The 22,099-nt window shown below is 39.3% G+C and overlaps 1 protein-coding gene across 5 annotated transcripts in view; it reads left to right on the forward strand.

Moving 5' to 3' along the window:
* The window catches only part of MAP3K2 (mitogen-activated protein kinase kinase kinase 2), a 33,532-nt gene that overhangs the window by 8,275 nt on the left and 3,158 nt on the right, over positions 1-22,099 (forward strand). For 2 of the 5 annotated variants that reach the window (XM_015868688.3, XM_015868687.3), the window contains exons 2-15: positions 5,522-5,591; positions 8,231-8,349; positions 10,091-10,131; positions 12,141-12,240; positions 12,887-13,000; positions 13,606-13,705; positions 14,438-14,571; positions 17,093-17,172; positions 17,708-17,775; positions 19,021-19,116; positions 20,028-20,234; positions 20,907-21,055; positions 21,281-21,412; positions 21,807-21,936. In XM_015868688.3, coding sequence (XP_015724174.2) covers positions 5,588-5,591; positions 8,231-8,349; positions 10,091-10,131; positions 12,141-12,240; positions 12,887-13,000; positions 13,606-13,705; positions 14,438-14,571; positions 17,093-17,172; positions 17,708-17,775; positions 19,021-19,116; positions 20,028-20,234; positions 20,907-21,055; positions 21,281-21,412; positions 21,807-21,936 — 1,474 coding nt within the window. In that variant the 5' untranslated portion in view covers positions 5,522-5,587. The remainder of the gene's footprint in view (positions 1-5,521; positions 5,592-8,230; positions 8,350-10,090; positions 10,132-12,140; positions 12,241-12,886; positions 13,001-13,605; positions 13,706-14,437; positions 14,572-17,092; positions 17,173-17,707; positions 17,776-19,020; positions 19,117-20,027; positions 20,235-20,906; positions 21,056-21,280; positions 21,413-21,806; positions 21,937-22,099) is intronic. The other 3 variants (XM_015868690.3, XM_015868691.3, XM_015868692.3) reach the window with 3 other exon arrangements.

The following is a 22,099-nucleotide window of genomic DNA, read 5'->3' on the forward strand; positions in this document are numbered from 1 at the left end:
ATGCAGATCTCTAGGGCTACAAAAAAAACATGTCTACTGCCTTTTTATCATGTTCTATGAGCAAATGTGCTCTCAGATAGAAGTAGAACCAGGCAATGAATAGGAGCAGGAGCAGTCAGTTCTAGCTAGTATGTCCTGGTGCAAAATTAGAAACACTAAAATGTTTTGCAGGGAGTCACTGCGGCATCTGTCCAGGAGTTTCATCTGTTGTGACCTTTCTTTAAATTAAAATGTATGTATTTCATTTTTGTAAATTTCATTTGGTTTTGTTTGGTTTGGTTTTTTTTGAACTGTGAACAGCTCTTAGGAAAGCATTGTGACTATCCAGGAAGACTTGCTTGAAGTGAAAGCAAAGTCCTTGCTCAGCTGGGTTGAGAAATGAGTTGTTGAGGAGGGTACTTTGGCTGCTGCTGAACAATAACAGGTACAGGAAATGGAGTTCTGTACAAGTTGAATTAGGTGAAGAAAGAGATCTTGCGGAGGAAAGTAAGTGTTTTCTGTCTGAGGCCAATTACTGCCTTATCTTTTTTGTGTGGGTTTATGAAAGGCCACAGCCAACAGAGGCTCTCGATGCCGTTTGGAAAGAAGAGGTTCATTCGAAGCAGGAAACTTGTATTTGAGTGTCTTGGTACCCTCTAAATATTCCTATCTCCACCTATCAACCGTAAAGGAACCATAGAGAGATTAGCATTTCTAGACTGCAGTTACTCCATGGATATTGCTCTAAGTGCTGAGATGTTTATCTCAAAAGTAACACTTTTCCATAAACTCATCTGGAACTAAATTACCCATTACTTTGCATTTTTATGAGAGCAGTCATTTAAAAACTGTGCCCTTGCTTCTCATGTCTTCCAGGACTTTTAAAACTCTTTCACATCGCTATCGTTGTTCTTAGAGCTGATCAATGGTCTATGAAGGTGACAAGTCACTCCATGAACCAGCAGGTGGAAGTCTGACGTGTGTCAATGACCGTTGAGTCTTCCAGTTTATTCTGAAGTTTGCTTTGCAAAGCACCTTGAGACACGAGCTTCCCTGATGGTGCTAAAATGGACAGCATCACTTTTATAAGGCGCAGCAGTACGACACAACAGCATCTCCTTGTTTGTGGCTGCCTAATCATTGCCCATCTGTAAGGAGTCCTCTTTATTGGGATTTTCTGCTAAATAGGAAAATTGATTTCAAAATATTTTATTGTGATCTGAGTGTTCAGTTACTTAATTCAGATTTTTAAGCAAATAATTAAAATACGGCATGGAAAAGCACTGAGCAGGGTAATTACTGCAGTTGGTTGTTAACTGATCTCTGGTCATTTCAAGGAGCTGTATTTTGCTCAGCAGTACTAGCAGTCCTTGAACCAAAACATTTACTGCGTTTTTTGCTTCTAATTTGCTGTAGATACCAAGCTAATTATTATGTTGTTTTACTCTCAACTGATGTGGGGCTAAATATCAGCTGCTCTTGGCCTTTTCCTTTACCCTTTATACAACATTTGCAGTTTTCCAGGTATATGCAAATATTTATAGGAATGGTCCAGTGTTGTATTAGGGGAGTAAACTCTTCGAAAGGGCTGACAATAGCAGGGCATGGGGAAATAGTTTTAAGTTAAAAGAGGGAAGATTTAGGTTGGATGTTAGGGGGAAGTTCTTCACTAGGAGAGTGGTGAGGCCCTGGAACAGACTGCCCAGGGAGGTTGTGGATGCCCCGTCCTTGGAGGTGTTCAAGGCCAGGTTGGACGGGGCCCTGGGCAACCTGATCTAGTAAAGGTGTATGTTTGGTGGCCCTGCCAGGCAGGGGGGTTGGAACTACATGATCCTTGAGGTCCCTTCCAACCCGGGTCATTCTGTGTGAGTGCTTCAGGGTACACAGGGACGTGTAGCAGAAGAGTCTAGGAGGATGATATTCCTGTTTTAACTGCTCTTTGGTTTTTTATGAGTCTTCCACCTGTTTGTTTGCAGTATCTTTTCATTTTAAAGGCTCTCATAATGCTGCGTGTGAGAGAATATTGGTTATTTTACTCACCATTTAAGCTTAGTTTCGTGTTTTCAAGAAGGGAATTTTTCTAAAACTGAGTTAACATCTGATGTGTAATTGTTGGACTCCGGTTATTAGCAGAGCTTTATTTTAGCAGCTTGATATTTTTCTTGTTCCTGCTCTTTGCTTCGTTTTTTCCTGCCCTTTCTGATTTTGTGTTGCAGCTCCTTTGGAAAGGATGTGGTGGAATTTTGTCTGATATTTGTGTTTACATTTGTAGCAAATGTTCTCCTCTACCTCCCGCTTGTGCAGTTCCCTTTTTTTTGGGTAGCTTTAAGAATTTCAACAATGCTGAATTTTCATCCATGCTTACCACACAAAGTTCGGGTCAGTTGCGCCAGTGGATGTTTATGATTTCTCTGGGTGACTTCAGGTGATCTTGAACCGCTGGTTCCTTGTCTCTATGCAGCTTTTATGTTTGTTATCATTGTTCTCTGTATATTTCTGCTGTGAATGCACCAGGACAGTTCATTGGAAGTAGTTTTGGAAGAGTCTGTCTTGTCTGGATTCTCTCCCTGCCCCACAGCAGCTCTCAATGACTCATCCCTGGGTGGCTGATAGAATCAGTGCGTGGTGGTGCAGCTTCACAGAGGGGGGGCAATACACCCCCCATGGCCCTCGTGTGTATTTCTGTACAGGTAGAGAAGGAAATAAAAATAGAGGGAGGAAACTATGAAAACAAGAAAAGAGCATTAAAAAATGCTCGATTTGATTTGAAATTTAAAACAGAAATGTGGTAAGCAGCGCTGCACGTTATTTTGGTTTAGTAGGCTTATGCCTAATGTCCAATTTAATGTTAACCTGTGATTAGAATGCTTGCAGTGCATCTCCTTTGGAGTTCACACTACATCGTTTTACTTTAGTGCAGCAGCAGGAACTGTGAATTTGTATCTTCTGACTGACTGATATCAGCCCTGCTAATCTTAGTGAAGATCTGCAGGGTATTACCATCATTGAGTGCCCTGACCAGTGGTTGGGGGGGCGTTGTGGGCTCCACAGGTGTAAACCAGTTTTCTGTACAGCAAAAGTGTTACTGTGTGCATTGGTTGCTTCTCTGTTTTTCTTCTTGACTTTTAACATATAAGGCACCCTGAAAGCTCATAAGATTTGAGAGCTTATGCACTGCCTTTACAATTCCCAGCTAAGGAGCTGGTAGATCTTACAGCATTATAGCTAATGGTCACTCTTTAAAAATTGAACTTGTGCTATGAAGTCGGATGTTGTAGAAACCATTTCATTTCTGCCCATTGGATGTCTGTGTGTTCCACAGGGCTCAAACACCCCTGCTGGCTTGTTTAATACAAACCTCTTACAGCATTCTCCCTCCACTGTGTGAGGTTAAAGCTTTTTTATTTTATCCTGGACTACAAGTTGTTTTAAGGTGACTGAGTAAGCCCTGAGAGATCATAGGGGGTATGTATGCCACTGTTCTGCAATTATTGTAGAAAACCTAAATACACGTGGACAATTAGCACCAGTTGTTTCAACAGCTGAATTACTGCCCCATGACGTACTTGCCTTCAGGCTTTGTGTCCTTTACCATGAGAAAGCTCAAGGCAGTTTCTGAGCATCACCTGGATACAATATGTTTTTTCCTACAGCAGCTCTCCCAAATCAGGACAGACTCCCAGGCTCTGTGGAAGGTGGATGAGGGGAATTGAGTCATGATTCTGAATGGCCTTCTTTCCACCCTGATATCCCAAATACTATTGCTAGGATATTCTTTGTTTGCCTTTCTTATCCCATCATCACCTTTTTAAAATTCACTCTGTCATCCTTTCTTTAATTACATTCAAATTTAAGCTGGTTGCGGTTTTCTGTGTGGCCTTGACATGATCTTATTTTGCCTTCCTATCCGCTGCTGTATTTTGCTGCTTTTGCTTCTCCGAAATCTTTCTCTAAGTTCCGTTTCTCCCTACTTATGCTTCCTTTTTTTGTTCTGGATTGTCACCATAGGTTGTGTAGGTAGGTAGAGTCAATTAAGGAGGCAAAGCTGATCTCCTGGCATCTTCCAAGAGTGAGGTTCAAAGAGTCTGTCTTAATGTTGTGGGATGTGGTTACTGTCATTTCTGCGAATAGATGAAAATCCATCCCCTGCCTCTCTTTGTAGGTTGGTTCGAATCCATTTCTTTTCTATCTTCACAGTTTTCTCATTCTGTTATGAAATAACGTTTTGTGTTTGTTTGTTTATAATATTTTTGTTTCCTATTGGTGGATGCATGGGGAAGACTGGAGCTGAGGTTACCTGTGAAGCTGGGTTTGCTGTCTTGAGTCTGAGGGCAGCCCAGGCCAGGTGCACTTCTCATACTCTTGCAGGCTTTAGTATTTTCTGGAGCACCAGAGGGTAACTTCTTTCCCATAGCACTTGAAAGCTCTTTCAGGTACTGTTTTGAGGCTGTCCATGGGCTTGGGAGTACAAGAGAGTGCTTGAGAGCCTGCTTTCCTTTTGGCTGTTATAGAGCTTGAAATAGACACCAGCAGATGTGTCAGTCATCTGTTATGTAGGAAAAAGGCGTTACATAGGGGAAAACCTCCTATGGCTCTCCAGTGCAAATTTCTTTCTGAAAAAGACAGTCTTTGCAGGTGCTGCCATAAGTACATGAAGCTTTCGATTTTCCCTAATGAAGTGAATGCTATTTCTGTTAAATGAGTACGTAAGAGACATGATGGCAGAAACTCAGAATGAACAGACCTCTCTAACTTAACTGAAATCACTTCAAGATCCAGAAATAGGGTTTTTTTTTGGCACTGAATGCGTGTATTAATTCATTTAATTCATTTAATCATTAGGGCTGCTACAAATATGAGATATTCTCTTCCCTTGCTTGTGAGAATAGCAAATAGGTAAAACCCTAAGATAAATCACTTCTGCTTTTGGTGTTGGAAGTATCTGTAATGTTCTTTGTTCTGATTAGTTCTCTGGTTCATATCAACAGGAGATACTGGTGGCTCTTGATTTGTCCTGTTTTCTGGGTTTCATGTGCGTAGAGGGTGAATTTCAGAATGGCTGATGTTGGTGGAGAGACCTCGGGAGCTGTTTGTTTTGCACGCTCTGCTCAGAGCACAGCCATGCAGGGCAGGGCTCAGCACCAAATCCAGGCAGCTCCTGAAGCTCTACCAAGGCTGGTGCCTCCTTCGATCCGTTATAACCTGGAGGGGTGGATGTCTTGTGTAGTAGAGTGATAGAACTAGTTAAGCCGCTAGTTGTCATTAGGGAATGTAGATAGAAGCTATAGCTTAAGTTCAGGAGAATATTTAGGTCTTTGTATCTACTAAAAGTCTGTATGTCTTACTCTAAGACCAAAGAAGCTTTGGGGATGGTACCTTTCTTTTGCATGTCATATCTGCATATGTGATCTTGTTTGTAGGTTATATGTGTGCTTGATATGTAGGTTATTAGGGGAAAGAAAAGCCTGTGAAAACTGAAAAGCTGACTGCATTGTGTTGCTTTTCCACTTCAATAATTGTGTCTTTTGGGTTTGCATTTTAGGAAATAAAATAATGCTAACGAGACAACCGCATCCTTGAAGTTCAGGTTTTCAGGCTGGCTGCCATTATGGGTAAGTTCTGAGTGTAGCTTTGATAAAAAATCAGTGACTTCTCATTTCTCTTGAAGAGCGAGAACATTCACATCACGCCTTTTTTTATGTGTTCTTAGGAAGTGTTTGTCTGTGTTAACTCATGTAACGTCTAAGTGACAGGCAGTGCTCAGCTGCTCTGCTGCTGTTCAAAATACTTCTCTTTTCTTTGTTTCTTTCATTGGAGTAAAGCATTTTCTTCTCACCGTGTGATAAATAAAAAATCCAAGCATGGGAAATAGAGCTTCATGGTATTAGAAACTGTGCAATCCTTAGTGTGCTCTGAATGGTGGTGTCTGGGAGAGAGAGAAGGGAATGACAACACAGAGTGTGTGTTAAAGCATGTTATCGTACTGCCTTGTATCACGGTGATGCAAAGCCAGGGCTCAGGTGCTGTAGCTGTGATTTTGTAAGTCTGTAGCGTATTTGGATTACCTGAAATTTGATGTCTGTTTTTCACGTCATAGTGGCTTTTTTAAGGAGTTGACTGTGTCAATCTTGGCATCACTTAGTTGTGCTCACTCTCAATGGGGAGACAAAAAAAGAGTGGGGAAAGCAGAAGCTTTTGTCTGTCTTTAATTGTTATGTGAGTGAAGCCTACCTGATGCTCAGTAGCAAGGTAGTAATTAGGATTGTGATGGTTTCTGTGAGATGACTATTGAATCACACTGGGTATTCAGTGAGCTTTTCTTCCCTTTGTATGAAATATGCTACCTAGTGAATGTTAAGAATTCTATCTATGCCAACTAACAGCTAAGAACTTTTTTTACCTCACTGGGGGCTAGAATGGGCTATAACACCATGAAATAGTTGGTTTGTGGCAAGTTGTGAAGAGCAGATTTGTTTGAAAAAGGAACAAGCTGCAAAAATGCCACCAGTTCTGGCACTGAATATTTCTACTAAAAACTGCTTTTATAGATTTACATATCCGAGTAGTTATGAATAATGACAATGTGACTAATACTGAAAAGCTACTGAATTTCAGCTCAGCTTTCTGATTCGTTAGGAATCTATTAAATGAGAACACTGAAATCCCATCATTTCCTGATTTGACAAATTTGTTTACTGATTGGATTTGTGTGAACTCCAAATCTAACCTGCATAGCACCCTCGCTCCTAAATTCCTTGGTTCAGTGCTTCTGTTTTCCCTGTGACTGTCTTGCTTTAGATTGGACCCACCCTACATGCAACAAGAGTACATGGGACTGGACATTTGAAAATCAGTGTAAAATAACAGTTTAACAATGTTCACTGTTGATAAATTAAGATAGACCTCGCTTAATCAGTGTTTTGATGTGAAACTGGATCAGTTTGTTTTTAGACCAGAATAGTAGTAAGTTAGTCATTTCTTCAGTGTGAAATGAGGTGAGGTGAAAGACTGGGTTTTCTTCCGAACAAGGCATGTTTCTCCTTTAAGAGAACACGTTCGAATCCTCTTGTTTTTGTTTTTTACCTTAATGAAGTTCTGTACACAAATGAGGTGGGTGTGCAGTTTAGTAATATTATAAGAGTAGTCGTTGAGATTGTTGAACTGAATTACCATTCATTAGTATTGACGTTTCCTTAAAGTTGAAGTTCTAGTAAAGTTGTCATTCCTAAGATGTATTGTCAAAGGTAACATTTTCTTTGAGGCTTTGCATACTTAGACAGAACTACTGGAACCATTTAGATATGTACATCTGATAATCTGCTGTGGGTCTAACATAGGACTGAGACATTATCAGATGCCATCCATTGCAGGGAGACTCTGACACTGCTGTTATTAAGCAGTCGATGAGATCATTCAGCCTGAACAGCTAGAAATAATCTTACTTGTGCCTTTCAAGTGTGAACTTCCAAGAGCAATGACATTGTAATGTTTATACATCACATGGCTAAATTAATTATGCCAATGGTGAGAAAATGCCCATAAAAATGGAGAAGTGTGTATGTGTGTGTGTGTGGGGGGGGGGGGGGGGGGGGGGGAAGAAGGAGAAAGTGAGAAAGAGCCATGTACTCTGGAGCACTTCCCCACGCTGCAGCGTTAGTCATCTGTTACCTATGTTTTACAGTTTCTTAGGAATGAATATTAAAAACCAGAAGCTCTGCTATGTCACCGTGTAGTTGGAGCAGTTTGAAGAAGTTTCTCATCTTTTATTACTTCTGATGTTTGCCCTTTGAAATATCACTGCAAGACTCAGGAAGCGTGGCTTTTGTTTGTCTCCGGTTTTTAAACAGTGTTATCATGATGCACAATTCTGGTTTCTTACCATAAGGTTGTGGTCTTTGTGATTCTTTAAGCCCTCCCAAAAAATATGCAGTCCTGCAGAAGAGGAAGAAAATTACTCTGTGGGTCTTCAGATGGTGCTCAGACAATTTAACTGTGTAGGAGTCCCTTGTGTGATGTGGCCCTACTTTTTAAACCATCCATTTAAGTATATTTACTGATCAAGCTGTTTATTTCTTTAAGCACTGCTAACAATAGACTGCACGTATTGCAGCACGGCAGTAATGTTTAAAATTTGGCAATTTTATGCTGCAATATAGGATGGAGTTTGGAATCATGCCTTTCTGACTGGGAAATAAGTCAGTGCCATACTTTTGATTTAAATCATTTACATTTCTCTTTTTCTTCTGAGCAGATGAGCAGCAAGCTTTGAATTCAATCATGCAGGATTTGGCTGTGCTTCATAAGGCCAGTCGTCCTGCACTGCCCCAGCAAGAAACAGGAAAACCAAAGTCATCTTCACCTAAAAAACAGGTACTCTTCCATATCCTTACTAACCCAATGAAACCTAACTGGCCGTCTGTGACTTCTGTAGTAATTCTTTCTGCCAGAATGAGCTATTGGTCTTTTAGCTGCCATTTCCTTTGTTCATGTTCTTAAATTAGCAGCAAAAGGAAGCGATAGGGTTTCAGACCATATGCAGCGAATGCTTAAGTGACTGATCCTGGTAAACCCAATGTCACAGAGGTGCTCTGACAGTGTGTGGAGATCAAAACTATTTTTAGACTATTTTAAAATGTTGAGTTCTGGTAGCATCTTCTACTGGGGACACTTGTGTAGAATGGATTTTACAGGCATAGTGGGTTGTGCAGATGTCAGCTGGGCGTATTAATGAATGTCAGCGCTGCAGCTGAAACATTCTTACAGTTCTTTACTCCATCTGTGGTCTGAATATTTTGTGAGTTGGTTCATATGCAGGGGATGCAAATTCTTCTCAGCTTTAGTTTTTTCTGCATGTTTCTCCAGTTGTGTTGAATACAGGAAATTATGGATAGGTTTGAACTGCTGTACAGAGAGGCTTAGAGAAGAGAAGTGAGGGCTATTACAAAAGCATGAGTAAATATCCAATTAGCTGTGTGCTTGTGTGATTGGACCCTTAATTGCCAAACCACAATTACACAAACCATTAATTGGCACAGGTTTGTTTAATCTATTACAGATGAAAGTATTTGAGTATTTTTGGTTCTTACACTGTCAAAAAAAAGCCATGTCTTATCCTTAACATTTAAGTTCAGTGTGTAACAGTTGTGTATTGCTGATATCATGAGAGTTACTTCTCAACTGTGACTTTGTGTATTGAGGTGATATACAGACATGGTCTGTAATTATTTGGATATAAAAATATTTAGAAAGTTATGGGAATACAGTTGAGCCATTTCTGGCTTTAAACATTTTGTACGACAATTTTATAACCTGGTGGCTGCAGATATTTACAGATATGTTGGTTATTAGAAAGTTGGATGCATGGATGCTAGCTTAATGTGGGTTTAAATGGTAATGTTTATGAAACAAGTTATGTTCCTTACACACAACATTCAGCGACATTAAAAACCCATCCTGATAGCAACGGCATCAACTTTTTCTTTCAAGAAAGCAGTAAGCAAGCAACCAATGGTGATGTCACAGCTGGAAAAGGAGTTTGTTTTTCATTTTGAAATAATGTTATCTTCTGAAATGAAATAGTTGATGTATTGTTCAGCTTGAAACTAAGAACAACAGTACCTAAACTTGAAGGAGCTGTTGTCTTCTGACCATTTGCATAGAGATGTTGTATTTGTGCCCAGCATCCCTGAGTGTGGAAGAAAGGCTGCGACAGAATGGTTTAAAAATATGGATTATTTCCTGTTCCTTCTCATAGCGGTGATGTCAGTGTGTGTTCATGACAGATGATTCCTTGGGACTCAGTTTCATGCTGAATTTAAACCTATGCATCTGTTAATATTAAAATATGTTAAAATGTACTGATTTTAAAATAACACATTAACTTACAGAAGCGTTAATTGTACCTCAGAATTGTGGGCGTTTTACACATTTTAAGCCTCTCCTGATGACTTAGCAGAAGCTTGTTACAATGCTTGGTAAATCAGAAAGAACAGGAAAGTCATAGTCTGCTTAAAGGTTTTGCTTGTGACTTAGGATTATTAAATGACGTTCCATGGCTTACAAAAGGCAGCAGCAAACTAATAGTGATCTTTCTGTATCCTTTTTGTTACAGAACGATGTTAGAGTCAAATTTGAACATCGAGGTGAAAAAAGGTAAGCTGGGAGCATAGGAAACAATCTTGGTTGTTATCATGATTTGTAGACTTCTGTGGAGTTCCTGTCATAAGCTTTCAAATAAACTGTTCTGAGTGCTTTAGGTACCTGAATATATTTGGGTTGATACACAAGTTAAGGAGAACGAACTTGTTTAGTATGTTGGGTGATAAGTGTACATAAAAACAGAAGTGTCTTACTTTAGCTAAGTCTCATAGGTCTTTTGTACTTATAGTCTCCAGGTAGCTACTTGTAGCCTAAAATGTTAAATATGAGCAGAACAGCAAAAATAGTTAGAGGGTCTTGAAAAATACTTAATGGAAAGGGAAATAACACTGTGCTCACACTGTTTGTCAATAGAGGTGTTAATCCACTTAAGCAAAGATTGCTCTGCAGTGAAACCTCTGCTGCTTCTGGCAGTTATTACTGGTGTGCAATAGAAGAGAGTCTCCATGCTGGTAATGGTGTGTGATTCCTCATTAGGCACATTAGGAAGAGAACTGTAAATTCCCTGGTTATTAACATTCTTCAGTATCATTCTGTTTTGTTTTTGTTTTTAACATCATAGGTGACAGACTTTGTAATGGCTGAGTGTTATAAGTACTTTGGAGGAAATTAGCCTTTAAAATGCTTTTAAAATGGGGGACTTTTCTACCTTGGGATCTCTTGTGAAATAAGTGGAAGTTTGTGTGTAAAACAGAACTGCTTATCTGCGGTGAGCCTGCTCAGCCATGCATTTTTCTATTCCACCTTAACTCGCTTTGACAACATTAAACAATTCCTTATGAATGTAACATGAAGTGAGTGCGTGCAGCAGTGCATTCCCCAAGCCTTAGTGGTGATAAGTCTGGCTGTGCTTGGGGTTGTTTAAAGCAACTTGAGTCTGCTTGTCCAAGGGTGCTGGGCAGACCATGCTCATTGCATGAGTTGTAGTGCTTTTGTTGCCTGAATATGTACATCTAAAGAAAGCTTATTTTTCTTGCATCATTTCATTATTTTATGCCATGGCTTTCTCACTACTTATTAAAAGAGGAAGTAGGAGAGGGAAGTGATTCCAGTGTTCCTTTGAGTGGTGAGTGTGGCACTGTGTACCAAGGAGCACACACTGTGATGGGCAGAGTTCCAGACCTGCTAAACAAATGGTTAACCACAGTGGCAACTGATACAAGTTTTGTTTCATTATATTGTTGTTTTGTTTTTTTTAATAATAGTATCTAGTTGCAAACAGCCCCACTTGCAGGCTTGTTTCAATAAGAAATAGTTGCCTAACCAATGTACCTGTTAAAGCAACAAAAGAGACAGCTACGTTTGCTATGTTTTCTGCCAAATAAAATTTCAGTACTTTGTACTCTAACTGTGAGTGTACCTCACTAGCTTAGTCACTTGTGTAGTAGTGTTCTGTTCCAAATGATAACAACAGTTCTCTGTTGTAAAAGGTCAGGTGGATGCATGTGGGGCTTTTTGGTTTGGAGGGACATCCAATTAAATGAAAATTGGAAATTTTGACCCACGGCTGAATCATTCTTATGGGAGCACGTTGGCACAGTTACTGATGAACTCATCATTTCAATGTGTAATTCATTATTGTACAAATAGCGATCTTTAATTATCTTCCTCAGATGAGAAAATCTTTTTAATCTTCAAAAAATGAGGACTGACAATCCTGCTTGTCAGCCTGTCACAGTGTGTTGGTTTGCTTCATTTTCTGAAGTAGGGAACTGTAGTAGTTTCTAAGAACTTACCTTTGAGATGGAGGCAAAGCATTAAGAGAGAGGTAAGGTAGAGTGTAGGCAAGTTAAGTACTTATAATTGAGTCGCATTTTATGCTTGTCTTTTTCACTGTTTTTCATTCTTTTAGTAATACAAAATATAAAGAAAAGGGAATAAAGCAGATCTTCTTTTGATCCTATTAGCAGTAAGTTTTATTGTAAGAATATTCTTAAGTAATGAGACAGCAGATTTTCATAAGTAATGGATGAAAATCCTCTGTAACTGAAATTGTGTTTCAGGATACTCCAATTACCCAGGCCTGTCAAACTTGAAGATCTTGTAGCTAAAGCGAAGGTTGCGTTTGGACAGACTATGGATTTACATTACTGCAATAATGAGGTAGTGGTTTGTGTTTTTTAAGTCCTCTGTGAATTGTGCACTGGTTATTTTAAGGCAGGGATTTGCCCTTGTTAGCAATGACAGCCACTCCTGTGACAAAATCCCAAGTTTTTAACATGTGTGTTCTCAACTGCATGTCTCTTCTAAATTATCATAGGCACGAGATAGGTGAATTATTTAATGCTCTGGGACATCGCTCAATGAATCATGTCTCAAATAACAGCTGTAATATTGTGCAATAGAAAAATATGCTCTATAGCCTAGAAAACAGGACCTGTTCTTCCTATATACTTGCATAATTTTGATTGAGATGGAAAGTAAGTGGACACTGTTGCACACATTTCTCTGGAACTGTAGGAGCGGTTGTACGTATGTGCAGTGGTTGTTTCCAGACTGTGAAGGCTTGTTCTGGCAGGCTGTGGCTGTTGAAGGCCCTAGAAGAAGAGTTAAGGTTGAGCTTCAGGCTTTTGTTTTCTATACATCCTGATGGTAACTCAAGGGATTGTTAGTGAATTTTACTGCCAGGTGGTTTGGAATAAAAGGAAATAGATCCATTTACCTGTTCCCCTGTATGTGACTCGTTAATTTCTTTCTTTTGCCCTGTTTAAGGCATCTGTTTATTTACTATTTTTTTTCCTCTTTGTAGCTTGTAATTCCATTAACCACACAGGATGACCTGGACAAAGCTGTTGAACTGCTTGACCGTAGTGTTCATATGAAGAGTCTCAAGATATTGCTTGTCATACATGGAAATACACAGGTATGAGTTGACATTCCTGATGCCTTTTTTTCTCAGTTTTTGTACCAGAGTTTAGTTTGTCTTAAGGATGAATTGTTTCCAGTTGAAAATATACAGGGTTACTTCTTCAGTTCAGTTAAAAAGCATGTATTAGTATTTTGTACTGGGCTGGTCTGAACTTCTCTGTAGGTACAATTCCTTCTTTTCTGCGTGCCTTCTTTACAGTGCTTGAAAAGTACTCCTTAATAGGATAATGATGTGACACAGAACTGAGAAGTGCATGGAGTTTAGATGCTGTTGTGGTTATTTGAAATGATTCTTTAAGTTACGTGGTCTTGTGTGACATGGAGCTGCACACCTAAATGCTGAGTTATTTTGTTAATCTCTAACAGATCGCAGCCACCATATTTGATAGGGTTCTGTGTAACGGTATATGTTGAAAATTATTGCAAATATTTAGGATGAGCTACAAAAATAGATGATTTTTGGCATAATCTTATAAGCTTGATTTTGACTTATTGAAAAAAATGAATGCTTTGTACAAAGGCTTTAAAAGTTTGTGGAGTTTTTTGATTGTCAGGAGTATAAGGTAATAATTGCAGTCCATAATATGTACTCTTTTTCAGTCACCCAGTGTAAATAATGTGGAACCCCTACCCTCACTGGAAGATTTAGATAATACAGTGTTCGGCGTGACAGAAAGGAAAAGGCGGCTTTCTGTATTAGGTGAGCTGCAGTTTTTAATAGCTGTGCTTGTAACAACTTCAGTAATGTTCTCTTCATGAAGATCTTGTTCTCGGCACAGCCTGTTTATATTTCTCTTACTCATCAACAAATACAGTCCTATAGGATATGTACTCTGAGGAGTTTATATGGCGGTACATTTTCTTGCTCAAGTTAAAACTCCCCTATTTTTTAATCTTAATACATGAACATTTGTTTGAGATGCATTTTCTGGCATCAGCCTTAACATTTTCATGTTTTTAAGTTGGTGTGATGATAACTTCTTAATCTGACTGTGAAACTAGAGAAAGTTTTTCCAGACAATTTATTATGTTTGCTATGAATACAGCTATTCGTTTTGTTGAAAATAGAACGTTCTGCAAAGGAAAACTGAAATTCTCATGAGGTAGAAAGGATTAATTGGCATGGAAAAATAGTGGTGAAGAGGGCTTGGCTTTTTGTTTTGTACCAAAAAGGAGATGTAGCTGTGTGGGCAAATCCTATTTCTGTTCCTGTATAATGGGGGGGGGGGAAAGTTAAATGTAATTGAGCCAACCTTGCCCCACATGTTTCATAATTCCTGGTTTACAGCTTACAGAATAAGCATTTGGGAAGTTTCTAAAGCAATAAGTTATCTAGGCAGGCTGGATCATTGAATACGAATCCAGGGTTGTTTGAATAAAGCCTCTAGATTTTGTGTTACTGAAAGGACACTTACCAGCCCTTTTCTTTCAGTAGGTTCTAATAATCGTGATAGGAGTTCGCCTCCCCCAGGATACATTCCAGATGAACTGCATCAGGTGGCCCGAAATGGGTCGTTCACCAGTATCAACAGTGAGGGTGAATTCATTCCAGAAAGCATGGATCAGGTACTGTGTGATTTCTTGAAATAAAAGATTGATTTACAAAGTACTGCTGTTCAAGAAGGATATGGGATTGCCAGCCCTAGAAAACAATCTGTGAGAGAAGGTTAAAGTGTTTACTATTATTTGGACTGGTAGGAACCTGTTTTTTCTCTGTCAGTCTCTTAAATAAGTTGTTGCTAGAAAAAGATTGCATTCTTTATTTTCATGACAGGTGGGCAAGTTACTAAAATAAAAATTACAACAAGAGGTGCCCTTGTTAGGAAGCACAAAAACGTGTATTAAGAAGGATGTATAAGCAGGAGCAGTTTCGCTACTTGCAGGAGTAATCAGGGTGTTTTAAAGAGAATTTTGGATCTGTCTGAATTATTTGGACTCAGCTGATAATGTTTTGAGGTAGAGACAGAAGGAAGAGCACTGGGCCTGGTACAAATAACTCTAAAATACTTGTAGTTCTGTTTTTGTGTGAGGATCACAAATGTTTGTTCTCCTCAGCTCACTTGCGTTGTTGGCGTGGGCTTATTAGCACACTTAGCATTTACGGAATCCTGCTCTGTGAATCTTAAAAACATCAGGAAAGGAGGAAGGTAATGCTTATCAGAATTGACAATTGAAATATTCTAAGGAGAGAGAATAGTGCTTCATATCGAAATCATTTCACGTTCTTGTTGGTGTTGGCGAGGTATTTGCAAATGGCAAGAGGTGGTGGTTTAAGTGAGCTGAATAAATGAGAGACAGATGACAGAATAAAAATAGAGGCAGAGATTGTGCAACTTGTTGCACAATTTTCATGGCTGAACTGGGAGTTGGGGCTGAATCTTCTTATTCCAGTCCAGGATGCTATTCATTATTGTAACCACATGGTCACCTCCAGCCTGAGCCTGGATTTGTTCAGTGAAGCGATTGCTTTTGGCCCGGACAGAGTCATTCAGGTCACTGACTGGCCTAGTGGATGAGCTCTGAGGACCAGGGAAGGTCTCCTTTCACTCCAGAGCACTGAAGGAGCATGGAAGCTGCCGTGTAAGCGCTGCTGTATGAGCTGTCAGCAGGGTTTAAATAAAGGAATTTTACTTTCCTAGGATGTTAAGTCATACCAGGCCGCCTCCAGGACTCACTCCTCAGCCCGGTAAAAGAGCATATAATCACTGAACTGTTGGTGAATTTAATCCTTCCAAACAAAGAGTTCATTTTAAGTGCCTGAATTTGTGACGCACAAACTCATTTTCTGAGCACTGTTTCTGCAGCAAAACCTTGATGGGTGCTTAGAGAAGTTATGTACCCAAGACCTTTAAGAGGCGGCACAGACCATAGAAATTGGAGGAGCAACTGCTTAATTTACAGCAATAAACTGTCATCCAATTCATAGGGAGCAGCAGATGTTGTATAGAGTACCAAAACAAACTGTATTTGAGGAAGAACAACAGATGAGCTGTTTGTTATTTGTGAGAGGTAGGCTGGTAAAATGGACGTTTGTGCTGCATTCAGGATTTAGATGCTGCTTCCGCAACTCTTGAAAAAATATGAAAATTTCAGATTGCTTTGCTGCCAGAGAGAAGGAAGTAATGTTTGCAGGAGTTCTGATTAGGGCTTAAGGGTGGTTGTGTGAGATAAACAAAATGAATATCAGCCGGGGGAAACAGCTGCTTGTCAGGAGCACCCTTCTTATTTTTCTTTGGATTTGATTTGAGCAATGAGAAAGTGCTGATTTTTGTTTTCATTACGTAATGGATCTGGCCTAGATACTCAGTTTTATCATTTCTTTCCACTGATTTCACAAAACTTGGGAGCGCTGCTTACTGGGAAACCAGAACTGTTTGGGTACAAAGAAACCCTCTGGTGTTTCTGTCAACTCCGGATCCAGGTGGAAGTTTCTTTTGTATCAAACATGATATTGATTTGGGTGAAAAGAATTTATAAATGTTGTATTTTCTCTCTTATCTCCTTTTCTTTACTGTTTGGTTGTATTTACAATTCTGCACACCTTGCTTGGGGTCCCAACTAGAGATAGATGAGTTAAAGCTTTTTTTATGGTGTTCTATTTCTACTGTTTTTTGTGGGTTTGGGTTGGCCAAACTGAAACCACTTTGGAGATTATATAAACTGCATTTGTTACAGGTTGTGTCGTATTTGAGGCTTTTTTCTTTGATAGCAACAAAATCCACCTTTTTTCCTTTGAAGCTGTTTCAGCTTTCTGTCTCTTTGGAGTCTGTGTTGTTGTTCTGTCTTGGCTGTAATATAATAATAGGAGTCAATGGTTTCTACAGGAAGAGCATGTGTGTGAGGAGCACTGTTGAGTATGAAATGCCTTCACTCAATTTTGCTCAATAGAATGGTGGAATCTTTTCAGGGAAGATTATTTGATGCAGGTTAAACTATGGCAGTCATCCTTCTCTCCAGTAATTCCTGTTTGTTACTGGTGGTGTCTTATTTTTAATTCAGAGTTTCAAAGCATGAATGTTAAAGCCATAAAAAGAAAAAAAAACAAACAACAAACCTTTCTGATCTTTATCTCCATGGTTTTTATTAGATGCTGGATCCACTCTCATTGAGCAGTCCTGAAAATTCTGGCTCAGGAAGCTGTCCCTCACTTGACAGCCCTTTAGATGGGTAAGAACTGCTTGCATTCATTAGTCATCTTTATTAGATTGCTTAACATGTTAATTAGACACGTAATAGCCAAAAAATTCTACATCATTCTTTAACTCATTAAAATGACTAACTTAATCCTATGGCTTTTGTGGAGAAAAGAGGAAATATTTGGAGGCATTAAAAAATTCTGCACTTGTTGGGCTGAATCAGAGGGATTTTTATAGGTTGCATAAGAGATTTTTTGTTTATCAACTGTGTGTTCAGCCATCAAGGTGTTAAACTTCACAGTGTTCCTTTGTGGCTTCACTGGTGCGAATGGCACAGCCTGCTGTTGTCTTACCACACTGAAGCCAAAGAGCAAGGATTTCCATTGTTACTGATCCTGAATGATTATTGTCACCTAATAGACTTGATGTTGAGATCAAGTTCCACATTTGCGAGCAGCAACTTTGTACAGTATAAAGCTTCCATCATCCATAAAGCATTGTAACACAGTGGGATCGTTTAGTTACGGTAGTTGCCATTTTAAAATACTTTGCTTTCACGTTTCTAGAGACAACTATCCCAAATCTCGGATGCCAAGAGCACAGAGCTATCCAGATAATCATCAGGAATTCTCAGGTAGGCAAAATTGGCTGGCCGTAATAGCTTTCCCAAGTACTTTCTCTTGCAGGTCATAGAACTTGAAAGGGAAGCTCATACTAAGAGGTGTTACCTTACACAAGCTTGTAATGGTAGTAGAAGACATAGCACCAAGATGCAATCCAAATAGATACAGCGAAAGATGCAATTAGGTGTATCTTGTAAAGGTTTTCTTCAAGTTAATGTGTGTAACACCAGTGCTGTTGTGTTTAGTAAAACATACCTCTGATGCTAGAGGAAAAAAAACAAAGGCAAATAATGCATGGCCTAATGGCACACAGGTTGGTTAAAGTGAACTGCAGTGTCCATCTTTAAATGAGTACATAATCCTTCATTAATTTACTTCATGTTTCAGCTGCTGTTTCATTCTTTTATGGAAAGAGAATCATTTTTAAGTGCTCATAACTGCTGTAACTGAAAGCATTCCAAAGTGCGAGCATGAAGGAGAGCAGTTTGCTGTGCCTATAAATTAATGAGTCATCACCACTAACATTGCTTTCATACCACACTCTGGCTTGAATCCAAATTGCTGTGCACGATTCAGGACACCAAGTGCAATGGGTGACCTTGAAAGTTTTTTCAGGTATCCTTATGGACGTGCTTCAATAGAACGTATTTATAAAATAATTTTGTCACCTCGCTATTTGTTGCTCTGTCTGCAGAGTTCATGTGCAGTTAAACTGCATGGGTTGTAGCCCAGATTCCTGTGGAACTACTCACCACTGCTGCCATCTTATATGTTCATTTTCTAACCAATTATTTATCCAGGAAGGAGTTTCCCCTTAAATATCAATACTTAATAAATCAGAAAGGAGAACTTATTGGCCGTGTTTTAGTAATTGAGGATGTGTTGACTCATTTATCAGCGTTCTGTATTTGCTCATTTTTCAGTTTTAGACTAAACTGAGGTTCTGTCACTTTTCCTGTTGAGCTGTTGTTTTCTAGTAGGTCTCTACTAACGCCTCTAGTAACAAGGCACGCTGCCATCCTCTGGTGCTGTTTTAAGCAGGAGATGGCAAACTATTTTTGTTTGATGCTTGAAATCCTTCAGAACTTTGAGTTAGATTTGTTGGTTTTGTGTGCATTTTGTTCTGTAATATTCTTTGCTCTGAAGTATTCTGTTTTCTGTTTTCTTCCCCATGTTTAAATGTACAATAGCAGAATGATTGACATGGAAGCCTTTGTTGTGTTTTTAACTGTGAAATGTTTCTCTGTATTTTCTAGTAGAGTACGATATCCCAATATTTGAGAAGTTTGGCAAGGGGGGAACTTATCCCCGAAGGTACCATATTTCATATCATCAACAAGATTACAACGACGGTAAGTGTGAATGCTGTAGGAGTCCTACATAATTAACTCGCTTTTCTCCTCTTCACAGCTAAAGAAGAAAATCTACCTGGTGAAATCTTAACGGTGCATGTACAACAAGTAATAAGTTACTCCTTTGTAACAGAGTTGAAAAATAAGTGCTGCCTGTTTGTAAAATTCAATCTCGCAAATATCTGTTTTGTTTCTCCTCAACTTTCTTCTATCAAACCTTGATACATTCCTTAAAATTTTTTTCAAGCATTTGTGCAAGGCCCTTATTTTTAGTTCTCTTCAGTCTCATGGCAGCCAAAACTTCATGAGTTGGCTTGAGGAAACATCCTCGTGAAATGGGTACATTGGATTAGCTATGTGTCAAATCAATTTTGGCTGCTTTATCACATAATCTTCTCAGTGATTTTATAACACTGCTCAATAATTTGTTCATGTATTTATCGCAGCACTGAAATTGGCCTGACTAGTGTGTAAATATGAGTCCACTCCTTCAAGACATTTCACTTGCCTTCTTCAGTCCTCTGGGAGCTCCATCTCTGGTGTAATACTTAATGACTCAGATATTCCTTCGGCGATTTATGCCGAAGCTCCCCGGGATGAAACTTCACCAAGTTGTGCTGACCTAAAAGTGTTTGTTATCTAAATATATTGATTTATTCTAAGCATCTGGATGTAATTTACCTTTTTGAATATCAGTGTCCTTTTTTATTCCAATGCTGTCTCCATCGCTGAGTCATGCAGTGTAGATGATGTTTGTTTTGTGGTTTTCCTGTTGATTCCAAGGGTAGATCTTTATCTACTCAATTTTTTTTTTCTTACTTATTTTCTTTTAAAAATGAATATACCAACCTGGGCATCACTGAGATGTCAACTTGTAGTGTAACACTGGTATTCTCTGTGTAACACTGAAGGTCGTAAAACTTTTCCGAGGGCCAGGAGGACGCAGGGGAACAGCTTTCGGTCACCTGTTAGTTTCAGTCCCACTGATCACTCACTGAGCACCAGTAGTGGGAGCAGCGTCTTCACGCCAGAGTATGAGGATAACAGAATGAGGAGGAGGGGGAGTGACATTGACAATCCTACCTTGACTGTCATGGACATCAGCCCACCCAGTCGCTGTAAGTTAAGGAACATTGTGACCTCTGCTGTAAAACTCTTACCTTTCAATTCGTCATGTCAAAACTAAGCATGTCATCCAAAGAAATGTGATCGAACCGTATGTTGTTCTCTCCCTAATAGGAAAAAGTCAAGAGTTCATGCTCTGTATTTTTTTTCTTTGCTTGCTGTGCCAATCTGCATTTAGATTTTTGCATGGAATAAACATCTATGATAATAAATCCCTATAGAAGTATTTTCAACATGTTAACCTTTGGAGGACATGAGAAGGCTTATGTAGGTTGGAGTAACTTGTTGGCCTTTGTTGGTATTGTTGTATGACTGTGGCAGAGCAAATACACCTTGTGATGATTGATTGCAGTAGTCAGCAGGTTTTGATTAGGCCTCCATTTTTAAAACAATGTGACTAAGTTTGCTCAACGTGCTTTGTCTGTTTGCAGCTTAGCCGTTACCAGCTGCATAAGTACGTGCATCTTTACTAGAAATTCATTATTTTGTAATAAACTTCCCATCTTACAGAAAGTTTTATCCATGTTTGTAAATTACATAGAGAAGTGTGATCTTCCATTGAAAAAGGTGGCCCTTGAAAAAGTTGTTTTCTATGCGTTGTTTTTTCCTTTAATCAGCTGAACAACAAGCTGACATTAAAACAGAAATCTTGTTTACCTTTTCAGCACCACGAGCTCCAACTAATTGGAGACTTGGCAAACTGCTGGGTCAGGGTGCATTTGGCAGAGTGTATCTGTGTTACGATGCCGATACCGGAAGAGAACTGGCTGTTAAACAAGTGCAGTTTGATCCTGATAGTCCAGAAACCAGCAAGGTATGAGGTACAGCGCGAACATGCTGCGACATAAGTTGAACTGTTCCTTCTTTGTTTTAATACACGTTTCCATGTTGTCATTAGGAATCCTGTTTTATTAATAATTGAAAAGAACTAATTTGGGAACCTGATTCCAGTGTCACACCACATTTTAAAATTATTGGGCAAATCCTCATTCAATGAATGTGTTTGATTTTGTTGTTGTTTTTTGCTTGTTTGGTTTAGGAAGTAAACGCTCTTGAATGTGAGATTCAGTTGCTGAAAAATCTGCTGCACGAGAGGATCGTTCAGTACTACGGCTTCTTGAGGGACCCACCGGAGAGAACACTCTCTATATTCATGGAATACATGCCAGGGGTAAGCGAGAAAACCCATCCACTCATCATTTCTACGTAGTGTGATAGGCACTCAAGTAGGCAGCTTTTACAGAAGGGCACACAGATATTAAGGAAATCCTGAATTAAAACAAAGCAATAGCTGGGTACCAACAGGTTTTTGTAGCAGTCCCTCCATGTCTCCTCCTTCGTTTGCTTTTTCAGGATTGTTGTGGTTTGTGCAAAATGTCCTTCTGTGTCCTTTTCCTGTACAACACACTGTTGCTGTTTAGCTACTCGATAGTTTTAGAGTTAACGGCTTAACATTGTAGTGCGTGACTTCTCTGTTCAGCCTCTTATGTAAACGCTTTGTTTCTTTTTTTTAAGGGACACAAAACTACATCTACATTACAGTGTTCTGTGCTTGTTTGCCATAGGGTTCCATCAAAGACCAGTTAAAATCGTATGGAGCACTCACGGAGAACGTGACTCGCAAATACACGCGGCAGATTTTAGAAGGAGTTCTCTATTTGCACACAAACATGATTGTCCATCGGGACATTAAAGGTAAGGAGGGCAGTCCTGGGCACAGTTGGTTACTGTTTACTTCAGATTCTTTTCCAGTCTTGTCAGCCAGGTGTGAATTGCTAAAACTTTGTTAAGTTTGAGATATCAAAATACCTACTTTGATGGAAAACAATCATGATTCTTCTACTTTTGTCGCTGTTGT

The sequence above is a fragment of the Coturnix japonica genome, chromosome 7 (genome assembly GCF_054131305.1).
Source record: "Coturnix japonica strain WE chromosome 7, WE-NBRP24, whole genome shotgun sequence".
Lineage (NCBI taxonomy): Eukaryota > Metazoa > Chordata > Aves > Galliformes > Phasianidae > Coturnix > Coturnix japonica.